Source organism: Mytilus californianus, unplaced genomic scaffold, assembly GCF_021869535.1.
Source record: "Mytilus californianus isolate M0D057914Y unplaced genomic scaffold, xbMytCali1.0.p SCAF_10, whole genome shotgun sequence".
NCBI lineage: Eukaryota > Metazoa > Mollusca > Bivalvia > Mytilida > Mytilidae > Mytilus > Mytilus californianus.
Window position 1 is genome coordinate 11998535 of NW_026262582.1, and position 25977 is coordinate 12024511.

At 32.3% G+C, this 25977-nt stretch overlaps 1 protein-coding gene across 5 annotated transcripts in view; it reads left to right on the plus strand.

The window, feature by feature from the left end:
* Window positions 1–1316: 1316 nt before the first annotated feature.
* The window catches only part of LOC127717618 (MATH and LRR domain-containing protein PFE0570w-like), a 28890-nt gene continuing 4229 nt past the window's right edge, over window positions 1317–25977 (plus strand). The window contains exons 1-7 of one of the 5 annotated variants that reach the window (XM_052223333.1): window positions 1317–1437; window positions 9811–9905; window positions 11989–12035; window positions 13699–13953; window positions 14757–14855; window positions 24558–24947; window positions 25513–25538. In XM_052223333.1, the coding sequence (XP_052079293.1) occupies window positions 11990–12035; window positions 13699–13953; window positions 14757–14855; window positions 24558–24947; window positions 25513–25538 (816 nt within the window). In that variant the 5' untranslated portion in view covers window positions 1317–1437; window positions 9811–9905; window position 11989. Of the gene's footprint in view, window positions 1438–4605; window positions 4652–9810; window positions 9906–11988; window positions 12036–13698; window positions 13954–14756; window positions 14856–24557; window positions 24948–25512; window positions 25539–25977 lie in introns of those variants that run through there. The other 4 variants (XM_052223337.1, XM_052223334.1, XM_052223335.1 and 1 more) reach the window with 4 other exon arrangements.

Consider the following 25977-nt stretch of genomic DNA (forward strand, 5'->3'; position numbering starts at 1 on the left):
AAGGACCAAATTCAGTGACTACAATTAAGGAATGACTGTTAATACACAATCAACCTGAATTTGAAAAATATTCAGTTTAAGACAAATAGATTTAAAATTTCAAGTTCTATACAGTGGGATATCCAGTGAACGAAAACAAAAGAAAATTCACTCTTCTTATGATATAGTCGAGAAAGTCAATAATAAAACAATGCCGGTGACGATACTGATCAAAAGTTATTTCCAAATAATAATTGTTCATTTTAAATAAATTAATTGTTAAACTGTGTTATTAGAAATATACATGCAAATACACGATGTTTTATGTTCAGTTATTTATCGAGTTAATTGCATTAGAAGCTTGTGGAACTGAGATTTAAAAACTGTCAATCTTTGCTGCATATTGATAAAAACAGTTGGTAAAAATCATGAACATACAAAATCTAAAGATCTTTCGGGTCACCAATTTTCGGAGTGTTCCAAAAAGTCCTTAGCATGTTACAAGTTCCCAAAGTATACTTATTTTTTCACACCTAAGTTATCGAGCACACCGGTCTGCTCTTGCCACATGTACATTCAGTAGAGAAATATTGTTTTTTTGTGAATATAAAAATTTAAAAGTCTGTCTGTGCAGGTTAAGAAGGTTAAGAAATTAAAGAAAACTATTTTTATAAAGTAGGTATCTTTCTACTATTTTTTTATACAATTTTAAGACAAGGTCGTCCCGATTTTTGTACACGTATTTGCAGTCTTCCCGATCTATTCACATTCAATGTTTACATCGAGATAAGGTCCGTTTGAATTTGCTTAGTAACTTGATTTCAAAAGTGCCAATCTTTGCTGCATATCAATCGATTCCTTTGGTATACAGCCAGTAGAAAAATAAATTGAAGTTGATACTTCAGGAATTTATTCGCATAGCATCATTTTAAACCAATTTTACATAAAGCTTCTATAGCCTGCTGTACTCGTCGTTTGCTTCTTAAGGAGGGAAATGATAACCTTAAATGGAAGATTTGTTTTTATTTCAACTTATTTCTATTTTTACTATTTACCAGAACGCTTTCCCGTGAATCCATAATTGATAGCGTCCTTGCTAAAATGGGACAAACATTGAGAAGATCTAGTTTTCAATATTTACAGGGGAGGTAATATTTTGTCACTAGATTTCCAACTGTTTACCTATCACACAACATGTACAAATCGTGAGGCTATTTTTATCGATGTACTAGTACTGCTTCCTCTGTTGACTTCCAACACGTGAATATTTTTAAATTGTGGAAAATCCAAAACCTATTTTAAGCATTGGTTTCACAAATTCTAAAATTAGTGTTTGTTATCAAGGTTGTTTCGTCGATGTATTTTATGGGAATTTTCTGTTCTAACACAGGCAACTCGTAACAACAGGAACACGTAGATGCAATTACAGTATCATCATTAATTTCCAGGAGCAGACAGGTAAGCTAAGTTTTGTACGAATATGACTAAAAATTATCTAGAAAACTCTGTACTTCATAATTTTTACTACATTAATTGTGTACACTCGTTTGTCATAAAATTGATACTATTTCTATTCAGTGTGAAATCAAGTTAAAAAGACTAATACCGATTTTATAGACTGACTTTGAGACTACGTCACAAGTTCACCGCGAAAATGTTTTATGGCATACCTGCAAAAGAGAGGCGAAAGCTACCAAAAGGGACATTAAGAGTAATTGGAAGAGAAATGCCTATTTGGTACAAATGAAGATAACTCTTTCACGTATCTAACTGGAATGATACATATACATCAATTTCTTTGAACATTTAATTAATGTCCTCCTTCACATGCCGAAGGTACAGTAAATCGATTCGTAAGGTAACAATTCCTACTTGTTCTTATTGTCGATCTGCTAGACACGCAAAATGGACACATGAAATATAATATAGAATTATATTTTATGAAGACAATGTACATGTGTTTTGATGTTATCCAAACATATTATGGTAGCTTAAAAATATAGTCTTACAAACATATGTATGTTTATACAATAGTGTATACGTAAACGTGGTTACGTGGACCTGAGATCTTCCAGTACTTATTTTTGATCGGCAGCTCTTTCCATCTCTTCTCACTCTACTTGTTCGAGTGTCATTGATAAGCTTGAGTCCTATGTAGACCTAATGATACGTTTAAGATTCGCTGTCATACAAAGAGTAAACCCAGGTGTTAATCAGGCTGCAGGAATAGTGTCACGTGCATTTCTTCTATTCGATAGTTTAACTCGGGCCTATAGGTGTGGTCATTAGTCTGGATACATAAATAAGGCATTATTGGTTAATCAAACAGTTGAATTTAAATCCAATGTCAGGATGACATTTGTCAAGGCATGATTATTTTTACTAAACAAAAATATTTTTATATGGAATTTGAATTTTCCAGCCTTTTTATCATCGTTGACCAACTTTTATCAGTTTAAAATATCATTATTGATGGGAACTCCTAGGTTTTTTAAATTTGTATACTGCATGAAAAGTTGATATGATAATATATTTTCATATCTAGACTATTTTATAGGACTGATGGAATATTTTAACCTTTCAATTATGAGATAAAGAAACATAATATAAGTCACTGTCAACTGAGAAATAATGCTAGCAACCTTAATCTCATTTGTTTAATCAGTTCTTATCAGAGAACACTATTTGTGCAAACTGTAATCACCCTGTTGAGGATAACCAACATTTCTTTTTTTTTGGCCCTAAGTACAAGGATATAAGACAGATCTCACTTCATTCCATTTACTCAATTGTTGATAATGTTGACATAGATATTGACTTATTACTTACTTTTTGGAAACAGATTATTTTCGTATGATATGGATATTGCTATTTTTAAATCTGTTTAGATATATATCAGTGACACTCTCCCTTTTGTTTAATTTTATTTTTTATTTTTGTTTTATTAATGGGTTTATTTATTAATTTATTTTTTTTTCATTCCATTTCTTTTTTGTCAATATTAATTCATTTATCCAACTAAGTAAGCGTAGTGTCTCTTTAAAATTATAAATGTATTTCCATTAACTTATAAAGGATATTGAAATGTCTCAAGGTACTTGAATGAATGATGATTGATTGCCCACATACTTAAATATACCATACATTTAGTAATCAACACTAAAAAAATATATTTGCGTGTGTTTGCACATAAGTAGTATGCATTTTCCACTATATTATGATATTTCAAATGCAGTTGTTTATATTTCATTTATACCTTGTACGTGTTATATGGAGAGAGCTTTTATAGGCTGTGCCTGTTGCTCAATCCTTTTCATATCTTAATGAACATAAAATGTTTAAAATCAAAATCATATCTAGACTAACATTTTTATTTAGGGGCCAGCTGAGCCCCACCTCCGAGTGCGGAATTTTTTCGCTGCGTTGAAGACCCATTGGTGGATCCGGCTGTTATATGCTCTTAGGTCGGGTTGTTGTGTCTTTGACATATTCCCCATTTCCATTTTCAATTTTTAACTTCTTAAAAATGAAAATGACGGATGGTTGAGAACAAAATCAACGTCAAAGGGAAATATTTTGCTATTTAATTTTTAACAATACATACCGCAGCACTTACAAGGCATGTGCAACATTTCGAAGCACATAAGTTCACCCCTATTTGATTTTAAATGAAAATACCACTGTATGCATTTTTGTTAGAAACTATAAAAAAAAAATCCAGGATGTATAATTACGTGAATACTTGAAGAAATGTATGTCAAATGGACATAATAGGAATAGCAAAATCCACCTCAGGTCGACTTTGCTTGAGAGAGTGGGAAACTTATTTTATTTCTAAATTCATAACAAGAAATTTAAGAAAGGAATGTTATTAAACTTATTAGCACCTGATACTGTCTAATGAGTGGACTATATCGCTATTAATGTTTTTTTCTGCGATTACTTATATTATATTGGGCACTATAACACCAACTTCCAAAAGTCGAATCCTCCGGTCAAAATAGACAAACAACAAAAAAAAAACAATGATAAATTAACTGTTTACAAAACTTTGAATTTTTGAAATACTAAGGCTTTTCTACCTCAGGAATAGATTACCTTAGCTGTATTTGGCAAAACTTTTAGGAATTTTTGGTCCTCAATGCTCTCCAACTTCGTACTTTATTTGGCCTTTTTAACTTTTTTAATTCGAGCGTCACTGATGAGTTTTCTGTAGACGACACGCGCGTCGGGCGCAAATACAAAATTTCAATTCTGGTATCTATGATGAGTTTATATATATCGTTGTCTGTGTTGCTGGTATCGGTAAAGGTATCTCAAACCTTTGTGCCAAGAAAATTTATTTCATTTCAAACTTTCATGTATATCCATTATTAAGAGTAAGGGATAGATAGATAACAGATAACATATATTTACGATTGAGCTACTCTGTGATACTCTATTACCGGTTTGGCTCAGCACCGATTTCAACAGGAGAAACAATACGAATTTTCCTTTATACACATACATCATAAATCATAACATGTGGAAAACCAATGTCTATTTTTAAACATTGGTTTCATAGAATCTAATATTAGTATTTTGTTATCTGGGAATTTTCTGTCAAAATACACATAAATCATAACACATCGTTGTAATAACAGTATGATAATATCTTTCCAGGAGCAGAAAGGTAAGCCCAATTTTGTAAAAAAAAAAAAGACTAAAATTGTTTGTAAAACACTTATTTATCTATATATTTCATAACTTGTACTACATGTCCAGTTTTAATCTAAACATTTAAAAATATTGAGTATACTTGTTTGTAATAGTTTGATGCTTACTAGTTCTATTCAGTATGCAACTAAGTAAAAAAGGATTATGCCGATGTAAGGTACTGATTTTATTTTTTGTTTCCAAATTTTGTCATGTTAATGTGTGGTTGGATAACAGACAATTTTAATGATAGCCTTTCAATCCAATGTCCGGAAAGATGACCTATGTCAAGGTTTACATGTATTTTTTTTTTACCGAAAACAACTATTTGTTATATGGCATTTTGATTACATGAAAAGTTGCTTTGATGATATTTCTCTAGTCATATACTTTTTCTTCTAAGGAATATCAAACCTTTTGGCATCAAAATAAACGCAAAAGATACCAGAGGGAAATTCAAAAAAGATAAAGACCAAAGACAAACAATAGTACACAAGACACAACATAAAAAACTAAGGACTGAGCAAACACGAACCCCACCAAAAATTGAGGGTGATCTCATGTGCTTCGGAAGAGTAAGCAGATCCTCTCTCAATATAAAAATTAATAATCAAACGATGGACAACTATCTATTAAACATTGAAAACATTGGGTTTTGCTCATTGCTGACGGCCGTACGGTGACCTATAGTTGTTAATTTCTATTTCATTTGGTCTCCTGTGGAGAGTTGTCTCACTGATAATTATACCACATCTTCTAATTTTTATATGAGTTGTTATGATTAGATGTCTAATTATCATGCCAGGTTTTAGCTTTTTTACAGTTGACTTTATAAGTGACTGTTAATCTCCCTCCATAAAGTTTCAATAATGCTGACATCATGAAAAATACGAACTTGTTCTTCCTTTTCCATATTTACCTTTGATCTTGATTTGTGGGCAGTTTATTGGTTTCAATGTTTCACGACCGGACAAAACATACAAAAAAACAGATGATAAGCTGTCGAATGATATTTATTTTGCAGTAAAGTATGAGAACTTATGTACTTTTTATATACATACATTTACAAGAAATCTACCCAAAAAATTTGTGTTTAATTATTGCCAAGCCTGTAAAGATGTAAATATCAGTGAAAATACACATCCGTCATGTAATTGTAGTAATTCCGAATACACTTATGGCCCTATTTCCCATATTATAACAGGAGACCTTAACATCGTTCGCGACCGAGAGTTAAAATCATTCCTCAGTAAAGGACCCAAATATCGTCCCCCGTCAATTATTAATTGGAATGAGTGTCGAAATATCATCCACGACTAATTTGGTGCTTACTGTTTGAAATGGATTAAACGGGAAAAAGCTGACAAAAAATCTTTAGACTCTTTTTTTAATTCAGTAATGAAGATAGTTGATATACGTATACAACTTTTTAAAGAACATTTTACTCTTAACAACAACCATAAAAATCCTTTCTCTCGTATCAAACATAAACTAAAAGAACTAGCCAAGGAATTTGTTTTTGTCCCGGCTGATAAAGCTGCTAATAATATCATTATAGTTTGACGTAAATTTTACATTGAGGTTCTGCAAAAGGAAATCACGAATTCACCAACATACCAACTGACATCATTTTCAGAAAACGATATCTGTAACAAACATAAACTATTAGCTACTTCTTTACAAGCAGAACCAAATACAATGAAAGTCCCAACTATGTACTGGCTTCCGAAGCTACACAAATCACCTTACAAATATAGATTTATTTAGTCTTCAAGTCATTGTTCCACTACTAAATTGTCTATTCTACTTACTAGTACACTTGGTACAATCAAAAACCTGATAATAAATTGTTCAAATAAGGCCTTTGAAAATAGTGGAATTAACTACTTTTGGAGTGTCAAAAACTCGTTGGAAGTACTTGATAAATTGCATGCATATATTGGTGATTTTGAATCTGTTCAAAGTTTAGATTTTTCTACCCTATATACCACTTTGCCTCATATTCTTATTAAGACAAAATTCAAACACTTAATTAAATGGGCATTTAAAAAGTCGGAATGCGAATACATATGTTCAAACTCTTTTAGGTCATTTTTTAGTAGCAAAAAACAAAAGAGCTATGTCAATTGGACATGCTTTGATACTATATCTGCCCTTGAATTTTTACTTGATAACATTTTTGTTCGCTTTGGAGATTCCGTATATCGTCAAGTTATCGGAATTCCAATGGGGACTAACTGTGCACCACTTATTGCGGACCTGTTTTTGTATTGTTATGAGTTACAATTTATGACTAAAATCAGCAAAGACGTATTAAATTTTAGCGAGAGAAATTTATATATTACTGAAAGATTATTACACCAGGGTTTTCGATATCATAAACTAGTCAAAACATTTACTAAATTTTATCATCGGTATAAGGACATCATTCGTAAATATAACTCAACATGCAGACATCTTATACGTTCGGGTATTTCACATCCAATCTTTTATGGTAATATTCTTTACAAAGCACAAAAATGTCAGTATTCACCTCAAAAGCTAACAAAACCTTTAAACAGACTTATTAGGAAGGGATATAGTTACGATACTGTTGTCAGGTCATTAAAAATTGCATATTTTGGCTTTAATATTGATTCACTTATAGGGTCTTTGCATCGGCATTAAACATATTTATTCTAAAACCAGTTGTTGGCATGACACAGGTTTTGTTCTTCTCATATATTTTATGACGGTATAATACTAAACCCCTAACAGGAGGGATTGTGCCTGATATTTATATGATGAAGACATAATCTTTCAATCAGTTTAATTGAGGTCTCGAGCTGGCATGTCAGTAACTGCTAGTAGTCTGTTGTTATTTATGTATTATTGTCATTTTGTTTATTTTCTTTTGTTTCCTATTCAGACATCGGACTCGGACTTCTCTTAAACTGAGTTTTACTGTGCGTACTGTTGTACGTTTGTTTTTTCTACATTGGCTAGAGGTATATGGGGAGGGTTGAGATCTCAAAAAACATGTTTAACCCCGCCGCATTTTTGCGCCTGTCCCAAGTCAGGAGCCTCTGGCCTTTGTTAGTCTTGTATCATTTTTAATTTTAGTTTCTTGTGTATAATTTGGAGTTTAGTATGACGTCCATTATCACTGAACTAGTATACATATTTGTTTAGGGGCCAGCTGAAGGACGCCTCCGGGTGCGGGAGTTTCTCGCTCATTGAAGACCCATTGGTGGCCTTCGGCTGTTGTCTGCTCTGTTGTCGGGTTGTTGTCTCTTTGACACATTCCCCATTTCCATTCTCAATTTTATTTTGATTTGTTTGTTTGTAGATAGATATAGGTAGATCTTATATGAGTGCCAATTAGACAACTCTCCATCCAAGTTACAATTTATAAAAGTAAACCATTATAGGTCAAGGTACGGCCTTCAACACGGAGCATTGGCTCACACCGAACAGCAAGCTATAAAGGGTGTGGTTATCTTTTATAACGCGAAATATGTGAAGTGTGTGTGAATGTATGAGTGTGTATATTTTGTTTTAGTTTTGCTCTCTTTTGTTTATGGGTTTTCATTGTCCCTTAAGGATGTTCGCTTGTCATGTTTTGGAATTTTTGTCAGATTTTCGGAATCCTGTGGTTTTATCCCTTTGAATGCCTTAAAATATTCTGCCCAATAACTCCCATTTTTCTTTTTATAAATCTTTTACATGTATAATTATAAGGCATTTGTAAAAATCTTATAAAATCTTTGTTATTTTTTAATAGTTTATGAGAACTTAAACTTGTCAATGATAAAGCTATGAAAAATCAAGAGAGAACATTTTCCCGTCGGAATTTCAATGGCTAATATCTCATAAACAAGCAAACGAACCAATATTTTTTCTTGCTCTTTTTGTTCCTTTACTAATCCCCTATCAATATATACTAGTGTTCTGAAAAGCTTGTTATTTTGAAACTGATTATCGAACTTCCTTAAGTATATTTTGTCTCATTCGACCGAAAACAGTTGTTTTACCTATTGTACAAGGAAAACTTGTGATAAACTGAAATAAAAAACCAAAAAATCAAACAATTTTGTGAAAATAAAGGTTTAAAAAATCAAACGATAGACAATTGTTACTTTTTTTATTGTCTACAGCCAGTAACCAAAGGGACAAGAACCAGTTAATCTTTATAACAATAAGTAGTTAGAGAGTTTTAGTTGTGAAAATGCAAAGCTTTTCATTTTTATTTGATGAACTCTTCAACAAAATGCAAACAGCGGTGAAAACATAAAGGATTTAGAAGCTGATACATCAAGTGTCACTGCAAATTAACAACTTCCAGTTAAGCGTTAAATAGAGAGACATTCATTGTCAACATGGACACTTGATGCAATACAATTTGTGACTATAATAATATTAATACCAGAAGGTCGATACTTCTTTTGGTTGGATGTTACTCCTTTAGGGTATCACCAGCCTATCTTTTAATTTACTCTAACATCTAAAACTTGGATTGATTTTATCACTTGATTTACGATACATGTAAAGTTGCTCACTTTCTAAAGCATTTAAGAAAATATTTATATAGGCCATCGTGATATCACGAATTCAAACGATGCGAATTTAGATTGTGTTAATAGATTGAGAAAAAAAAGATAGCGCGAAAACTATTTCCTGGTTTACAGTAGCCTGAAGCACTTCGTTACTGGCATGAAAATACGGATATAGAGGTATTGACATTTTTGTTATAAAGTATCAAAATCAATTTAAATTGAGGAAGTAATCTCCCTGGTTTTTTTTCTCGTATTCCTTGACTTCCGCTACTTTTTAGTTTTACCAGCTCTTCGACGTTTGAATTAAGTTTGTAATTTATATATTTTAGCCTCATGTATCACTGAAGAGCCATTACATGTTAAAATTCACAGCTGGTGAAATGTAAATGGTACCGTTAATATTACTGTACATATTATTTGAAGTTTATAGCAATGTATAGTCGAGCGTATATTTTTTTCAGATTTATATATGAACTTCCTAATTGTTGAATTTACTTCGGAGTTCGGTATTTTTCTTAATACATTTTTGAATACAAAAGTATATGTACATATTTATAGTCTTATATTTATTCTCTCATGATAATAACTTGTATTTTTACAGGTAAACTACATATTACCGGCACACCAACAGACGAATTTCTAACAGAAATCAGTAAAATATATTCCGCAAACAGTTTTGAAGTTAAATTTGTAAAAGTGATTAATTCATTTTCATTTTGTACCTATACTTTGTTTCTACCTACAAGTATATGAAATATGAAGTCTCGATACAGATAACAAATATTGATAAAAATTTGTGTAAAAGTCGTATGTTCTCTGAAAAAAAGATATCTTGATTTCTTTCATTTACAAAACGAAGAGTGACCCCGTCTCAAAAAACAGAAAGTGTGACAACTTGTTGCTTGCAATGTCTTGAGATAGTTACAAACACGTCACCTCTGTTTGTAAAAGGGTGCTTCCAAATCAAATGAGTGAAATCTTTAATGTCATTAATGAATTTTAGATAACACTTTCTTAATGTAAGAACTGTATCGTTCGTCATATTTCATCACAAAAGTATGTTATGATAAATATTCAAAACTAAGATCCACTTACCTAAATTGAACACGATTCTAAATATTTCATAAGGAGAAAATCTATAATAATTATAATTTATCTGTAAAGATTGAACGACAATGATGTAGGCCCAATAGAATTTAAAAGTATGTTGTTGAAATATGTGCAATATGACTTGAGTGACGTATAAAGATCTCGTTTTCAAGATTCAGGCGTTTGACGTTTCAGAGACGATACTTGAGGTCTCGTATGCATTGTATTTTGTAGCAAATCTCGGACAAGTACATGCAACTAGTATCCAAGTTTTTAGTGGCTTATATGTAGTTGCCTCATCAGCAAAGACACTACATCTCCTCATTTCATATTGAACTCATAATATTTGTTAAATTGACATTTATTTCCATAATAATAAGCCGATGCTTTATTCTTCCTGTCTTAGAAGTAAGATTAAATTTATCAAATTTTCACAAAACAAGGAATATAAAAGTTATCTATGAAAACCTTGATGAAAGAATCTATTGACAAGGAATTTTTACGAATTTAAATATCGGTACGTCCCCATTTCATACAAACCCCATAAACAAGCAGAAATATTTATGAAACGACAAAAAATAATGTCAAAGTGTACATATTCGACGGAAACGAACAAATGATTAAACCTTCAGTATTGAATTTAAAACATGTTCGATTGCAAAATTAATAAAAACTCATCCCTCAGTGTCAATAAAATGACACGATTTATTTGAGAAGGATTTAAATCAAATCTCTAACCTAAAAAAAGGCAAAACAGTAAAATAAAAGAACAGAACAGTTTTAGATTATCAAAGAGATATAAGAAGATGTGGTATGAGTGCCAATGAGACAACTCTCAATCCAAGTCACATTTTATAAAAGTAAACCATTATATGTCAAAGTAAGGTCGTCAACACGGAGCCTTGGTTCACACCGAACAGCAAGCTATAAAGGGTCCAAAAATTACTAGTGTAAAACCATTCAAACGGGAAAACCAACGGTCTAATTTATATAAAAAACGAGAAACGAGAAACACTTATGAACCACATCAACAAACGACAACTACTGAACATCAGATTCCTGACTTAGGACAGGTGCAAACAAATACCAAACCAAACCTTCACCTTTATCTGAAACAATAGTGTAACATCACAACATAGAAATACACGCTATAAAATATAAATTGAAATGGCTTAAGTCAATCAAAAGACAAATTAACACACGTGCAAATACACTCAACGAATAAATTTGATCTATGATACAATGTAAAAACAAAATCAATAAAATAAGGGATGCATAATTAAAGTAACAGTATTATACAGCTGTGAAATGTTAAACAATTTCAGAAAAAATAACATTTACATTGCACAAAGGTTCATTTAAAACAATAAGAAATAGTAGACCTTTTTCTAATTTCTGGAGATAACAATTGGCAATCAAAATGTTTTGTGCCGTCTTTTGATTAAATTTTCCAAGTCAATTTTGCTTTATGAACTATGCATGTTACTTTTGCATAATAAAAGGCAACGTTTAATGCACAGTTTATACCGATCACATTTAACTAAGCCTAATTTTTGCTATATGGGCTGCATGGATCATTTAGTGTTCGTATATTTTGTACGCCTATTTTCCCGGTGGAATCAATTGTTGATAGTAGTAATTGTAATCTGTTGAACTGTCAAACATTTTTATTATGAATTCCTGTTTTCAGAATGGCGAGCAAACCAAAAAAGAGAAAACTGGCTCCAGACCCATACAGTGAGTATTCAGAATGTTTATTTTTCAACTTCTAGGATTATCGTTGTTTATGAACACAATTTTTAATAAATAACGCAACATACCGACACGTTTATTTCAATAAAAAGATCATTTGTATACACAAATGCAGACAAAAAATACAGTTACAAGACGTCGTTCTGGTTTAAAATGCAAAAGCAGTGTCGAACATTTTATATGAAAATTTGACTATACTTCAGATGTTTTTTTGTTGTTGTTTGATCCGCTCTCTAACGTTCGTATAAGATTTTTGCTAATTAGATATTTTGGCATCGAGCATGACTGAATAGACAATAATTGTCAATATGCCCCTCTGGTGCATAAAAACAGTCTGTTTTAACTTCTTTGCCATGACCACGAAGTTCGCGCTTATTATACTATCAAATAAAAACTACTAAGGAATCAATTAAAACGAAAATCCAGGACAGACGAAAACACAAGAATAAAGAAAATCAAGAATCGAGCAAAACGAACCCAACGACGTTGAGAGGGGGTTTGTTTAACGACCTTGTTTTTATTTGACCTATGTAATCGTGTTCTACCATCTGTACAAAGTACAACCAACTATCTGTTACGAAATGGTCATGATATCATTGTTCCATTTTGTATACTATACCTTACTAATGAATCGTTTATTCCCTCCACTATACGTGAGTGGAATAAACTTGATCCAAACATTCGCAGGGTTGACTCTATTTCTAAATTTTAGAAAGAATTGAAAAAACGATTATCTACTAAGTAAAGTTGAAAAGTTTTATTTGTACGGCTCAAGGAAATTGAATATCATCTTACCCCAACTGCGATGCGTAATATCAAGTAACATAAATAATGAACTTGATTTTCAAAAGTTGGAATTTTAACTTATTCTCTTATTAAGATTTTGTTCATTTACAATCATACGTATCTTCTAACTCTTACATTGGAGTGTAGAAATTGCAATTTGGGTTTTATTCGGTCTCGTTTTTTGTTGTCTTGGTCATATAGAATCACGGTGACCTATTTATATGTAGAAATTTATTAAAATACCAAATATCTCAACAAAGATATCAGGCTTATAATTTTGTACGCCAGACGCGCGTTTCGACTTAAAATGCCTAATTATTGACCCTTGTATATAAATTGTGAAAATGTCAAATTCAGTATAAGTTGTATTCCATCTAGATAATTGTATCATTTACAATGAATATGATAACTACGTTAGTCCTTATATCTTGCAGGCATAACGTTTTATTTTGAAGCAAGAATATTATAAAACTCTGACGACAAGTACAACACATATCATGGGTAGTCAATGTCAATTATAATAAATGTTGAAATGATGAGCTCATTGAAAACAATCGTCAAATATGTTGTTTGTATGGTTCAACTATCATAACCTACATAAGAGACTTTCTACAGTCTTGCGTTACACACTTTCGGGGCAAAAGCCTTTACTCTGTTTCTTAATTTTTCCAGCATATGTTTTTGTTCCTACAGCAACTTCTTAAAATGCATACGTTGTCTTATCATTCAATAAAAAACCAAATTAGTCAATCCTGAGTTGTTTTAGTGATGCTTAAATTTGAGCATCAAAAGATCCATCTTTCGTCGTCAGTTATGGCATATTTTTTTGTCATACTATGATGTATTTATTTCTACAATACAGTTATATTAACCCAACAGTATCTATTGAAGTTAGCAAAAAAGATTCCAAGCAATTACCATGACATTTTGATCTTTCTTGGGGTGAAAGACTATACTATTGATCAAATTGAACAGGACAATAAATCCGTTCATCGAAAGGCTTTTAAAGGTTTGCTAGAATGGCAGAGACAGTTTAAGTGTGATGAAAACGAAATGATACAGCGGCTGAAAAAAGCACTAGCTGATGTTGACAGGAACGATTTATGTCAAGAACTAGGTATCTTAACATAAGATAATTATATTTATATACGATATTTATGTTTATCATAAGCTAATTGTATTTCAATAAGACTTTTTTACAATTAAAATAAAAGAAAACTGTATTCATAGTTTACAAACTTATAAACACTATTATGGTATAAATTAAAAAAGTTTAGCAAACAATAACCACACTGTATGAGATAATTTAGTAAAATAAAACCGTAAATCAAAAATAAAGTCAATTAAACACAATCATTCAAAAAAAAATTAATCTTGTTACGATTGTGTCCATAGTCATTGTTGTATATGACTAGTGACTCTAATGTACACGAAATATAACTGGCTTACAATATTTAAAAAATCAAAGTTACCATGATTTTACTGCTAAACGCGATACGCGCATTTCGTCTTTAAAAGTCTCGTCATTAGTGCTCTAATTAAAACAACTTGAAATCCATGTTAGGCTGAAGTAAAACCCGAATAAGCAGTGCGTTACATTTGAATCCATTGAGTCCGCCGTTTTAATCCATATGACAAAACACCTGATTTACTTTTAACAATACATTGATTGTCTCATCCATGCACTGTATAATCAACAACACACGTCCCTACATTTATCTGAATGCACACAGTAGTCTCCATTATTATTTATAAAATGTGTTATACAATTATATACTTTTTAGCACAAAAAGAGCTGGTTTGTCTTAATTATTATACATGTTACATGTAAATTGTTCTTGTATTATCAACGACTTGATTCGGTGATTTGAACAAATTGAAACAACATGTTGCTTGCTTATTGTGTGCTTTTTTTTGCAGACGATCATGCACAATATAAGGATAGAGAGTTTGAAAACAATAATTATTCGCCGGAGGGAGAAGTTACAGATGAACGGAATGATGGAGAAAAAGTAAATGGTAAGAAGTGCTTAGTTAATACAATGTTTCAAAAATATTTACGACTATTCGAGTCTCAAAAATACACTCGCGCACAAGCTTCACATGTTTTTTTCTTATTTGATCAAACGGTACTTAGAAAACTGAATGCAAAATTGTGTCCTGTATCTTTGATAAAGCCGTCTGCTGTGAGAAAGATCTAAAAAAAGAAGAAAGATAGGCTTACAATATTACTTAAGGTGGCTCGGCCCTTTAACAGTGCGCATATTTTAACGCATGTTTCTAACGACGAGCGCCCTGGAAACGGTCGCTTTGAGGGGTTTTCTCAAAAATAGTTTTGACGACGTTGGAACGCGGGCGTGTATGAAAGCACCCTTTCCCGATGTCAACAAACCATGCAAAACGTTCTGCAAATTAACAGGAAATATGTACGGTCAGAACTACAAAGTGGTTTGTTCATTTTTTCACATAAAAAGGACATAATTATACATGATATATTAAAGCATAACATTTAAAAAAAAAAAGAAGAAAATATAAATATTGACATGTACGACGGTATCTGGTGCGTTCGCTCCAAAAACACATTCTCACCCTACATGATCGCCCCTTGGATCCGTTCGCACCCTATTTTCATTTAAATACTGGTTGAATATATCAAAAGATGTCTTTTAGATGTATTAGTATAATATATATGAAAATATTTTGCCAATGATGCAACGTTTAACCGTAAACAAAGGATAGCGATGTACTAATAAACAACTGTATGTCACCTTACGGCGTTCAAAAACAAGTAAAACACATATAGTATGCTATTATAGTATAAAGGCATCGGGGTTCGTCTGCACGCTATAAATAATAAATAAATAAAGGATAATAAATAAGCTTTTTTTAGAGTCGGCAAAGTATATAAACAGAGTCAACATAAGCTCTAATGAGCTTTTAACCGTTTTATCCGTTTGGCGTATTATAACATTTTGTTACTGTCATAAATCTCTTTTTTACTTTCCAAGTATTGGTAGGATCTTATTCTGGAGTATGTGAAATATTTTCCCACTGCAAAATTTTGATAATAGTTACGTATTTTTTATTTGCCAAAAATATTTGAACATAACAATTCCGGAGTATATGAAATATTTTAACACTGCAAAATTTTGATAATAGTTAAGTATTTTTTATTTTCCAAAAAAAAAATTGAACATTACAATTTTCAAACAAAGACTAAATACTTGACAGTCACACATAACATTTTTATTTAAAGATTTATATATTTTATCAAATAATGGGCACGAAGATATCTAACAAAGAAGTAGGTCCACTAAGACCCCTTTTTGGCCCCAAAATATAGCAGTTTTACAAAATTGTTAAAATGTTAACTTTTAGCTTCTTATTGGAAAGAAGAATACTTCTGCTACATAAGTATGGGCTGTTTTTGACAATACAATGCACATGTATCGGGTAATAGCATCGATAAATCATGCTAAATTACTGAAATCTTCACAATTTGGGCATTTGAGTGAATTTTTAGACGGTTTTCGTCTTAAATGGAAGTGGCCGCATTTGTGTTCATTCTTAATATTTAAACGTAAGTTGTATTTGATGATAATACATAACATATATAAAGATTGAGGATGAACACGGATGCGGCCACTTTCATTTTTGACAAAAAACATCTGAAAAGGGACATATTATGGCATATTTGATAGATTTTTAATATTAAAGCTTGAATTTGAGCGTCTTTAATGACTAAATCAGTCCGAATCTTTCACATAAACTAATTGAATCTAATAAAGTAGACACTTAAGTGTTTAAAAAGTGTCCAAAATCTTTTATCAGATAAACTTGAAGTTTGAGGCCAAAATCGGCCCTTACCGGACTTACTCCTTTTCTCGTATCATGATTCTATGATTTTTGGAACTCTGGTCCTATAACATGAGACCTCGGGGCCAATGTTTTCTATTTATGATATTTTCCTTTTACTTATTTTGCTATTTGTTAATTTTCTATTTTCTGTTGTATCTATAAATATGCCAACAGAGTTCGCATTAAAAAAAAGAAAAAAAAAGAGGAAATATCAGCGTAAAAACTATTATAAAAACACATTTTTTGTTTTACGCAGAAAAAAAAACCGTACACTTCAATAATTTGCAGTTTTCCACCTTTGAGCATGTAGATGAAAATTGGTCAATAGCAACCGGGACCTTACTAGTATTCCGACCTTATATATCGGTATATGCAATTATCCTCGATCAATACCGCATGCTTTGCGTAGAACCGCAAAATATTTGGTTTGACCAAGTCGGGATTTTACCTAGGACACACATACACAGTCTACCGGGCAGTTCCAAACACTACCAGTTAAAGACATTATATATAAACAAAATCTATACTACTTACTATAGGTTCAGGAAAAGTTGGGATTGTAATTTTAAAACTCCGCCCAGTACACAGGGCCGCTATATTAGTCGGTGATATTGGCAAACTTTAACTTCTGCCTTACTTTTGACATGCGTTTTTTTCAAAAGGGAAGCTAATAAGGAAAGTTCTCGATTTAAAAAAAATTAAAGTGGAGTGTGTCATTGCGGCAAGAAATACTATGATGCATGAAAACATTTATAATGATGTGTGAACACTGGTTTGACCCACCTGCTAGCTGCAAAGAAACATAATTATCGGCCTATGATGATAATATGGAGATGAAATTTCTTTTTAATATTGACTTTTAAATTTGAACTTTGGTGGATAGTTGTCTCATTGGCAATCATACCACATCTCCTTATTTTCATATCGTAGGGTATAGAAATATGACTTCCCTAATCTGACAGATAATCCCTTGCTATGACAGGGTGTTCATACAGCAGGATGTATAAATAACTCAGGGGGTGGGGGCACTTCAATACTTAATTGATAGGGGTGCCGCTGGGGCCCACCTTTTTCATATAATTTATATTTCAAAAATGTATAACTTTTCATATATTGCGTAGGTAAAAATGTAACCTGTTCCCTATAATGCTTGGGTTTCATGTAGTGTAATGTAAGACTAGAATACCAAAGTGTTAAAAGAGAAAATTTGGTTGATAAAATCACACCCGGGAACACCAAGAAAGATGACAGACGAAGAAGTTATGGAAACTTTATTGACCTTATCATATATTTTTGATAGTTTTCCCGACCTATTCACATAATTTAAAGCTTGAAAAGGTGACCTATTCTAGCGGCACGTCCTATCACCTTGAATAAAGGAAGTGCCCCCCCCCCCCCCCCCCCCCGAGATAAATACGCAGCCTCGTAGGGTAAAAAGGAGGAATTTTGTCCATACCAAGCATGCATTCTCCATTCATTTTTTAGTGGCAGCGGTCTATATAATTTTTGTGTTAACAAGAGTGCACAAGCTGAAATGTCTCACCTGCTTTACTAATCATCATTCATGATTGGTTTTATATTGATATTCCTAAAGATAAAGTTTACTACAAGTATCAGAAAAAATAATATTATTAATGATCAGATAAACCAATCCAAGCCAGCCTTACACAGTGGCGGAACCAGAATTTTTAACGAAAAGGGTAGGGGGGACTGCCTAAGAGAGGCCTGCTCCAGTCATGCTTCAATGATTCCCTAATTAATCAACCGATGGGCCCTCCCCCTAAACCCGCCTCTGTTACAATCACCCCATCAACCAAATATTTTGAAACATATATATAGTATGCCAGTAACAGACAAAACCATGAACATGAGATTAAGTTCAGATAGACCCTGTAAGACAGGCATATTTGTTTTTCATTCATTATTTTGTACATAAATCATGCTGTTAGTTTTTCTCATTTGAATTGTTTTAAATTGTACATTTGTCATTTGGAGGCCTTTTATACCCAACTATGCAGTAATGGTTTTACTTATTGTCGAGGGTTGTATGGTGACATTTAGTTGTTTATTTCTGTGTTATTTGGTCTCTTGTGGGGCGTCTCATTTACAATCATATCACATCTTTTTACTTTATATTTCAATATATACATTTAATAATCATACTATACACCAAATATAATAACCTATTGATTACACAATGTAGCATGTTAAAAGAGGACTTACCATTGACCAATAAACCTTGCAAATGTGGTCAATGACATCTGCCAGACAGACATGTACTCCTTACATTTGTGAATTATTGCATACATATAGTTTATCTACTACATGTACATTTAGTATTAGAAAAAAACAGACAAAAACACAAAAACATGACATTGACAAATGACCTTTTGCTAACAGTATCTGATAAACAACCCTAATCATGTAACTTTAACCTTGATCACTGATCCATGAAATGAGGTTGAGACCTTTGTAGCAATCTGTATCAATTTGAGTGCATATCTAAATTTACAAAACAATATTAATCTGGATCATTGTGGTGCTGTAAATTCAGAAATTATTGTGAGGTTTTTATTAATGCAAATAATGCAACAAGGTGAATATCGCAATAATAAGAACTTGCATTCTGAAAACTGAATTATAGATCTTTATGCAGATTTTTTTTGTAATCGCAATAATTAAACTCGCAATTTAGTCAATTCGTCAAAAATCGCAAAAATAAATGCACGCAATAATTCTGAATTTACAGTAGGTAAAAATGTTGTCAGTTAATAGTGAGACACAAGTTTTCCAAGACAATATATAATTCTTTTGGTTGTTTTGTTTGGTTGCTGTCTCATGACTGTATTTTATTTCTCCTTTTATCCAGAAAATATAACTTTTGAAATAAAAACTGAATAGCATATGGATGGAAAACAAATGCCAAATGATGTAAAATAATTCAAGTGGCCATTTAGGTCAGGGGTTAGTGAGGTAAAAGATGAGGCAAAGGCATGTGCATTTACCACAACTGCCACTTGGTATTATAATTTCCAAAATTTACAAATCTCATTAGCTACCTTCTGTATTAAGGACAACTGCATATATTGCAGTTTGCATATCATGAATTGTGTTTGCAGCAACATTCACTACAGACAGCAAAAAAAAATTAGTTCAGCTCTATTAAAATTCATTTTTTGAAATATTTTTTTATTTTTATTCCTCAAATGTCTATGAGATCAAATTTATAAAACATTTATTAGCATTGTTAATTTCAATATACTTGTAATTGTTGACATGTATACATCATGTACATGTACTATCATTAGCTGATCAGCTCTGCATTTTCATTATTTTTATATCAATATTAATCTTCAGTGTTTTTTATAAGACTCAATAATCTGTATTCATCATTGGGACAAGTACACTATGTAGGTAAAGTAGGTCCTTTTGATCTTGGATTTTCTTTTTATGGACTTTGACAGCACTAAAGCATATAGTTCCAAATTATAGTTGATCTTGGCTTCTTGAGTGGATTCTGACAAAACATTGTATATAGACACCAAGTGTAGATGAACTTGGGTTCTCTCATATGGATTCTGACAGTACTTTGATTATACATGTAGTTCCAAGTATTGTTGATCTTGGCTTCTAATGTTGGTTGTTCATAAGTTTCATCACTTTACATATTATAGTTCCCAATTGCAAGACAAGATGATACTGGCTTCTCCTGTAAATTCTGTCAGTACTTTGCCAATAGTTTCCAAGTAAAGTTGAACATTCCAGGATCTTTCACAACAAATCACTCCTTCCTCTTACATGTACTTGAAACCTGACATTAAATGTCAGAGTAATTCTGTCAGAAAATCAACCATGATTGACATTTAAAAGCACAATCTAATTCATATTTTAAATAAATGGGGAATGTGTCCATGGGACACAGATGATGCCCCCGCTTGCATATTAAGTTGTAAAGGAACATAACTAAAGAACAGTAAGAGTGACACTACCCAACTTTTTTACTTGATCTGAGATTTGTTGTAATAAGTAATGTGTATAAGTTTCATAACATTTGGATGAGGCAAACTAAAGTTAGAGAATGGAAACAAAAAATTCAGCAATTTTTCCATTTGTAAAGGGGCAAAGTTCCAGAACAGTAAAAGTGACACCACCAAAAAAAATTCATATTTGATCTGTGTTTGTTGGTAATAAGTATTTTGTATAAGTTTCATAACATTTGGTTGAGGCAAACTAAAGTTAGAGAACGGAAACCAATTTTGGGATGTACATGTACGTACAGACAGACAAGGGTAAAACTTAATGCCCCCTCCGCTACGGCGTAAAAAAATGAAGAATTTGTGGCAACAATAATGAGCAAACAAAATAAAATTACGTGCACAGCAAGTGAAAATAGTGATTTATTTTTATATGTTGAATACAGAATTTTCGGGGCATGCTGTTTCGCTGCCAGGGACAAGTTATTTCTCTGCCTAAAAATTCTGAAATGCAGCTGAGCTACATTTGTACTCCTCGTCAACCAAATTATGCTGAGGTGTCTTGTACCTTGTTTGGAATATGGGATACACAAATTTTGTATTTAAAAATACTAAGCACAAAACAATAATGAATTTTTCAACTCAAATGTATGTGTTATTAGGTAAACAAGATAAGCCTTACATGTACGTGTATGTTTAAACCTGATACTTGATATTATGAAATGTTTTATACCAAAGAGAGACAGGGAGGGGGGGATGCTAATTGTAAACAAATTGTGATCAAGACGAATCCATCAATAAAATGTTTACAAATTAGGCCGTTCATATTCTCAAAAAAACAAATGAAACAATCGAACCCCTTGAGCGGGTGGACAGGGGTAAGGGAACATAGGAATGAGGGATCAGGAAGCGAGAAAAGGGGGTATCATGTGCATGGCCGTTAGTTAGCCTGGTCTGAAGTGAAAATTAAGTAACTAATTTGGTAGAAGTAAATCTTATGAAGATTATAAATAGAAAAACCCTTTGATCTCGTGTGAGTCACTTTATATTTAAACAATAAAAATAAACTTAATATATCTTTATTTTATAGTGTTATAGAACTATACTAACAAAAGCATGATTTAGATAAAAGGAAGGGTACAAACAGACTCAGGGTGGGAATGTAAAAGTGAATTGGAGCGAACATGATTTTGGGTGAAAAGACAAGAATTCGAAGAAAGGGGGAATGAATAATCTGGGAAATATATTTTGCCATTTTTTTGTCTGGGAGCAAGGGGGATGGAGGTAGAAGTTAGGGGAGAATTTTTAGAGTAAAAAGGAAGAGAAATAGAGGTTGGGGATAGGGAGTGGGAATCATGAACCCCTGTCCGAGGGAAGTTATGGGGTACACCATTTTACTAGTCATTATAGACGTTAACGATAAATATTTTACTCCATCTGACCCTAAATTAGATTTTACGAATGCCGATATAAAATCAAGACTCATTTGACGCTAACGGTAGCGCAGATGCTGAAAATGACCATCCCCTCCACTTTGACTGTTTTAAGTTTTGACACTGATATTTTTCAAAACAGGCTATACATGTTCAAAACTTGCCAGTAAACAGGTTAAGGGTCAAGTAAACACATAAATAAAATACCAGCCATAACGATTATACATAGAACAGAAATTTAGCCCATGCAAGGTTTCAGCCGCAGTGATTTTCTACAGTAGCGAGTATTTTGAGATAACCCCCCACTTTGTATTTTTCGTGATACTGATAACATTTGGCTGTCTAATATATTAAAATCTATGTTTTCTTATGTAATGACTCTACATTCATCGTTGTCTATTCGCCACTATGTCTGTTATTCATGCACATGGTCGTATTTATCAGTGCAGTATGCTGCTCAGCAATGGCGACCCTGAAATTTCTGTTGTCCGATTATGGCGCCAAATAAGAGGGAAGCAACTCGCGCCAGACAAAATTACCGTATTTCACCAAAATAATCAAAATTTCACTTTTTTATAACAAACAGTAAAAGCTTAACCACACTTATATTCAGCTATCGTCCATTGATATAATGACAAACATTATTTTATTTAAAGACAGCAATAAAAATTCACAAGAAAGTAATTAATTGAGTGCATTGAAATCAGACCTCATGGGGTAGAGGGGTTAAACAAAAGCTCGTAACTTTTTTAAAAGCCTGGTGACCCCCATTTTATTTTACCTTAAAATGCTCGAAAAGTTCATAGCTTTGACATATCCGTTTTTGAAAAAAATCTACCGGGGAAATTTTACGAAAAATCGATATAACCAATATTTTTAGCCTTAAACTGAAATTAAAAAATGCCAAATTTAGACATAAATCTGAAAATAAAAGAATTTTTAAGTCTAAAACAACCAAGGGGAACGTTTACATTTTAAATTTAATTGTTTTTTCACATAATAATCATACTGACATGGTTCTAAAAGTCTTTGAATTTGATGTAGACGTTGTTGTTGAAAGGGGGGAAAAGTTTGGAAATAGGGTCAAAATCGCACATTTCGCTTCCATTTGAGGGGAAAACGAGCCTGGTGACCCCCTTTTTTCTTTGCATTTTTGGATTCAGCATAAAAAATTCTACAAAATATGTGAAAATAAAAAAATTCTACCGGGGGTCCTTATTGGGGTGAGCCACCTTAATCTGTTTTAAATGAATGACTCGTTTTTTTTCTGTTTTGCATGTGCTCCGTACAAATCCTTTTAGTATTCAAAAGAAAGCTTTAATAACGAGGACACTTTCGTCAAATGATAGTTTCATCTGTAGAATACAAATTTAAAGTCGCCTTTATGAAACCAATTCTCACAAACAATATGCCATAACTGTGTCAAGTAGATGGTAATTAAACAGTTAATCATTTAACATTGACAGTAATTCTTTCTTATATAAGTAGAAAATTTGTCAGCCGTAAGCGGTTGAGCTAATGAAGTCCCTTTTTAGCTCACTCGATTAACGTGCAGCCTTGTAACACAGCGGTCCTGGGTTCCAGTCCCGGAGGAGACAAAGATGATTTTATTTGATGAATCATGCTCTCCTGTAACATTTGGCGTCAAACTAAAAAATACAAAGATGATTCTTAAGATTGGGGAAGTGTGACGGGATTGCTTCCCATCTTTAGTAAGATACTAAGTCAGCTGTAGGCGTTTTAGCTCAAGAAGTACTTCTTTAGTTCAGTCGGTTAACACAGAGGTCCCGGGTTCGAGTCCTGGGAAAGACAAAGATGATTTTGTATTTTGAATCAAGCACTCAGGTTACACAGATGTCACATCTTAATTATAGTAACGTGTAAAAATAAGATAAGCTGATCTCTATCTTTACTTTAATTGGTAACATGATACTGTCAGTTTGCTTTTATATGTTTCATCTTCTGTTGACCGTGGTCTTTATAACTTACTGTACGGTATATGGGTTGAAAAATGTTGACGACCGTGCGATGGTCCATAGTTGATTTAATTATTGCTCTTTAGTATATTGCTGGATACTGTGGATTCATTATTTGTCGTTGTATACCAATTTTCGTGGATTTCGCGGGTATAGCAGAACCACGAATTCAACTGTTCAACGAAAAACAAATTTTCTATAGGGCTGTATGCAGAATTAAGCAAAACCACGAAAGTGTACCTTTTCCTCAATCTACTAAATTTGAAACCTACGAAAATAAATTAATAAACAAAAGTAGTTATTCATCGTGATTAAAATTAGAACGTGTCATATCTTATCATAAATCCTGTATCAATAATGTCTTACAAAAAGATATTTACTCTTTTAAAATCTTCTTTTAAGCTGCGGTGCATCAAAGTATTCTTAGATAAATTATATTTAAAATTAACTTTCATTATAACACATTTGAATGTTAAAAAGGAAATAAACGACGGAAAGCACAAAAAGAAACACAACACGGAGATGAAGATTTTGAAGACGAAGACGAAGACGACGACGAAGAAAAAGAAGAAGAAGAAGAAAAAGATGATGATGACAAAGGCGATATCGAAAATAATGATGATAATGATAATGACGACGACGACCACGACGACGATGACGACGACGACGATAACGATGATAATAATGATGACGATGATGGAGACGATGATGATGATGATGATGATGATGATGATGATGATGATGATGATGATGATGATGATGATGATGATGATGATGATGATGATGATGATGATGATGATGATGATGATGATGATGATAATGATGACGATGATGAAGACGATAATGATGATGATGATGATGATGATGATAGTAGGTGTCATAATTTTATACGAGATTTTTAATTTATTTTGAGAGCACTAAAAGTCGGAAGAAATTGAATGACCGTATTTGTAATGTCATTAAATATATTGATTATGGAGAAAAGTTTTAGCACAACAAACATTTCAATTCTAAAAATGCTCGTGAAATCTAACGTAGTAATAATATGTCCTTCAGTACAGTATAAACCACATTGGTTTGTTGTCTTGATATCGTATCTCTTACCACACAAATCTTTACCCAACGTAACCATTCTATATTTTATTTGTATTTCTCCTTATTGTACGCGTGTCATTCTCTGTACTTTTGATTTGACTCGGTGTTATATACAGTTGTTTACCTAAAACACGTGGCCTGAAACTTGTACTCTACCTCTCAATGTTTTAAAGTAATATATTAGTGCTAGAATGAATATGTCAGTTCCTAGACTTTGAACTTTAATCATGTGTTAAATTCATTCATGACCTGCGTTTTAATACATGTATATGTGTATGCCTTTTCGTTTGTAATTTTATTTTCTCTACAAATCGTTTTTCATTTTAAACTATCATTTCAGAGTATTTTCCTGTAGACAAATGTATCGTAAGTAAAATTTACTACATCAATGAATCTCTTTGTTCATATCGGTTTTCCCAACGAAACTGAAACAAACTTTTTGTGAATGCTACTGAAATAACAAAATATTTAATCTAAATTCTTAACAATAAATATTGATTAATAAACATACAATATATAGGAATACTATAAAACACCTTTTAGTATATTATGAAGGTTGTTGTAATGACACAGCCATTGATCTTAGTTGTCTATCAGGAAATTCCCGTTGAAATATTTGCAACAAGGTCAGTTGGTCACACAGCCATTGGTCTTTGATGTCTATCAGGAAATTTCCGTTGGAACATGTACAACAAGGTCAATTGGAACTAAAATTGGAATATGTACAACAAGGTCAATTGGAACTAAAATTGACCTGTATATTTCTTGGAGGGTAGACTGGATAATTTAAATCAAATTATCATTG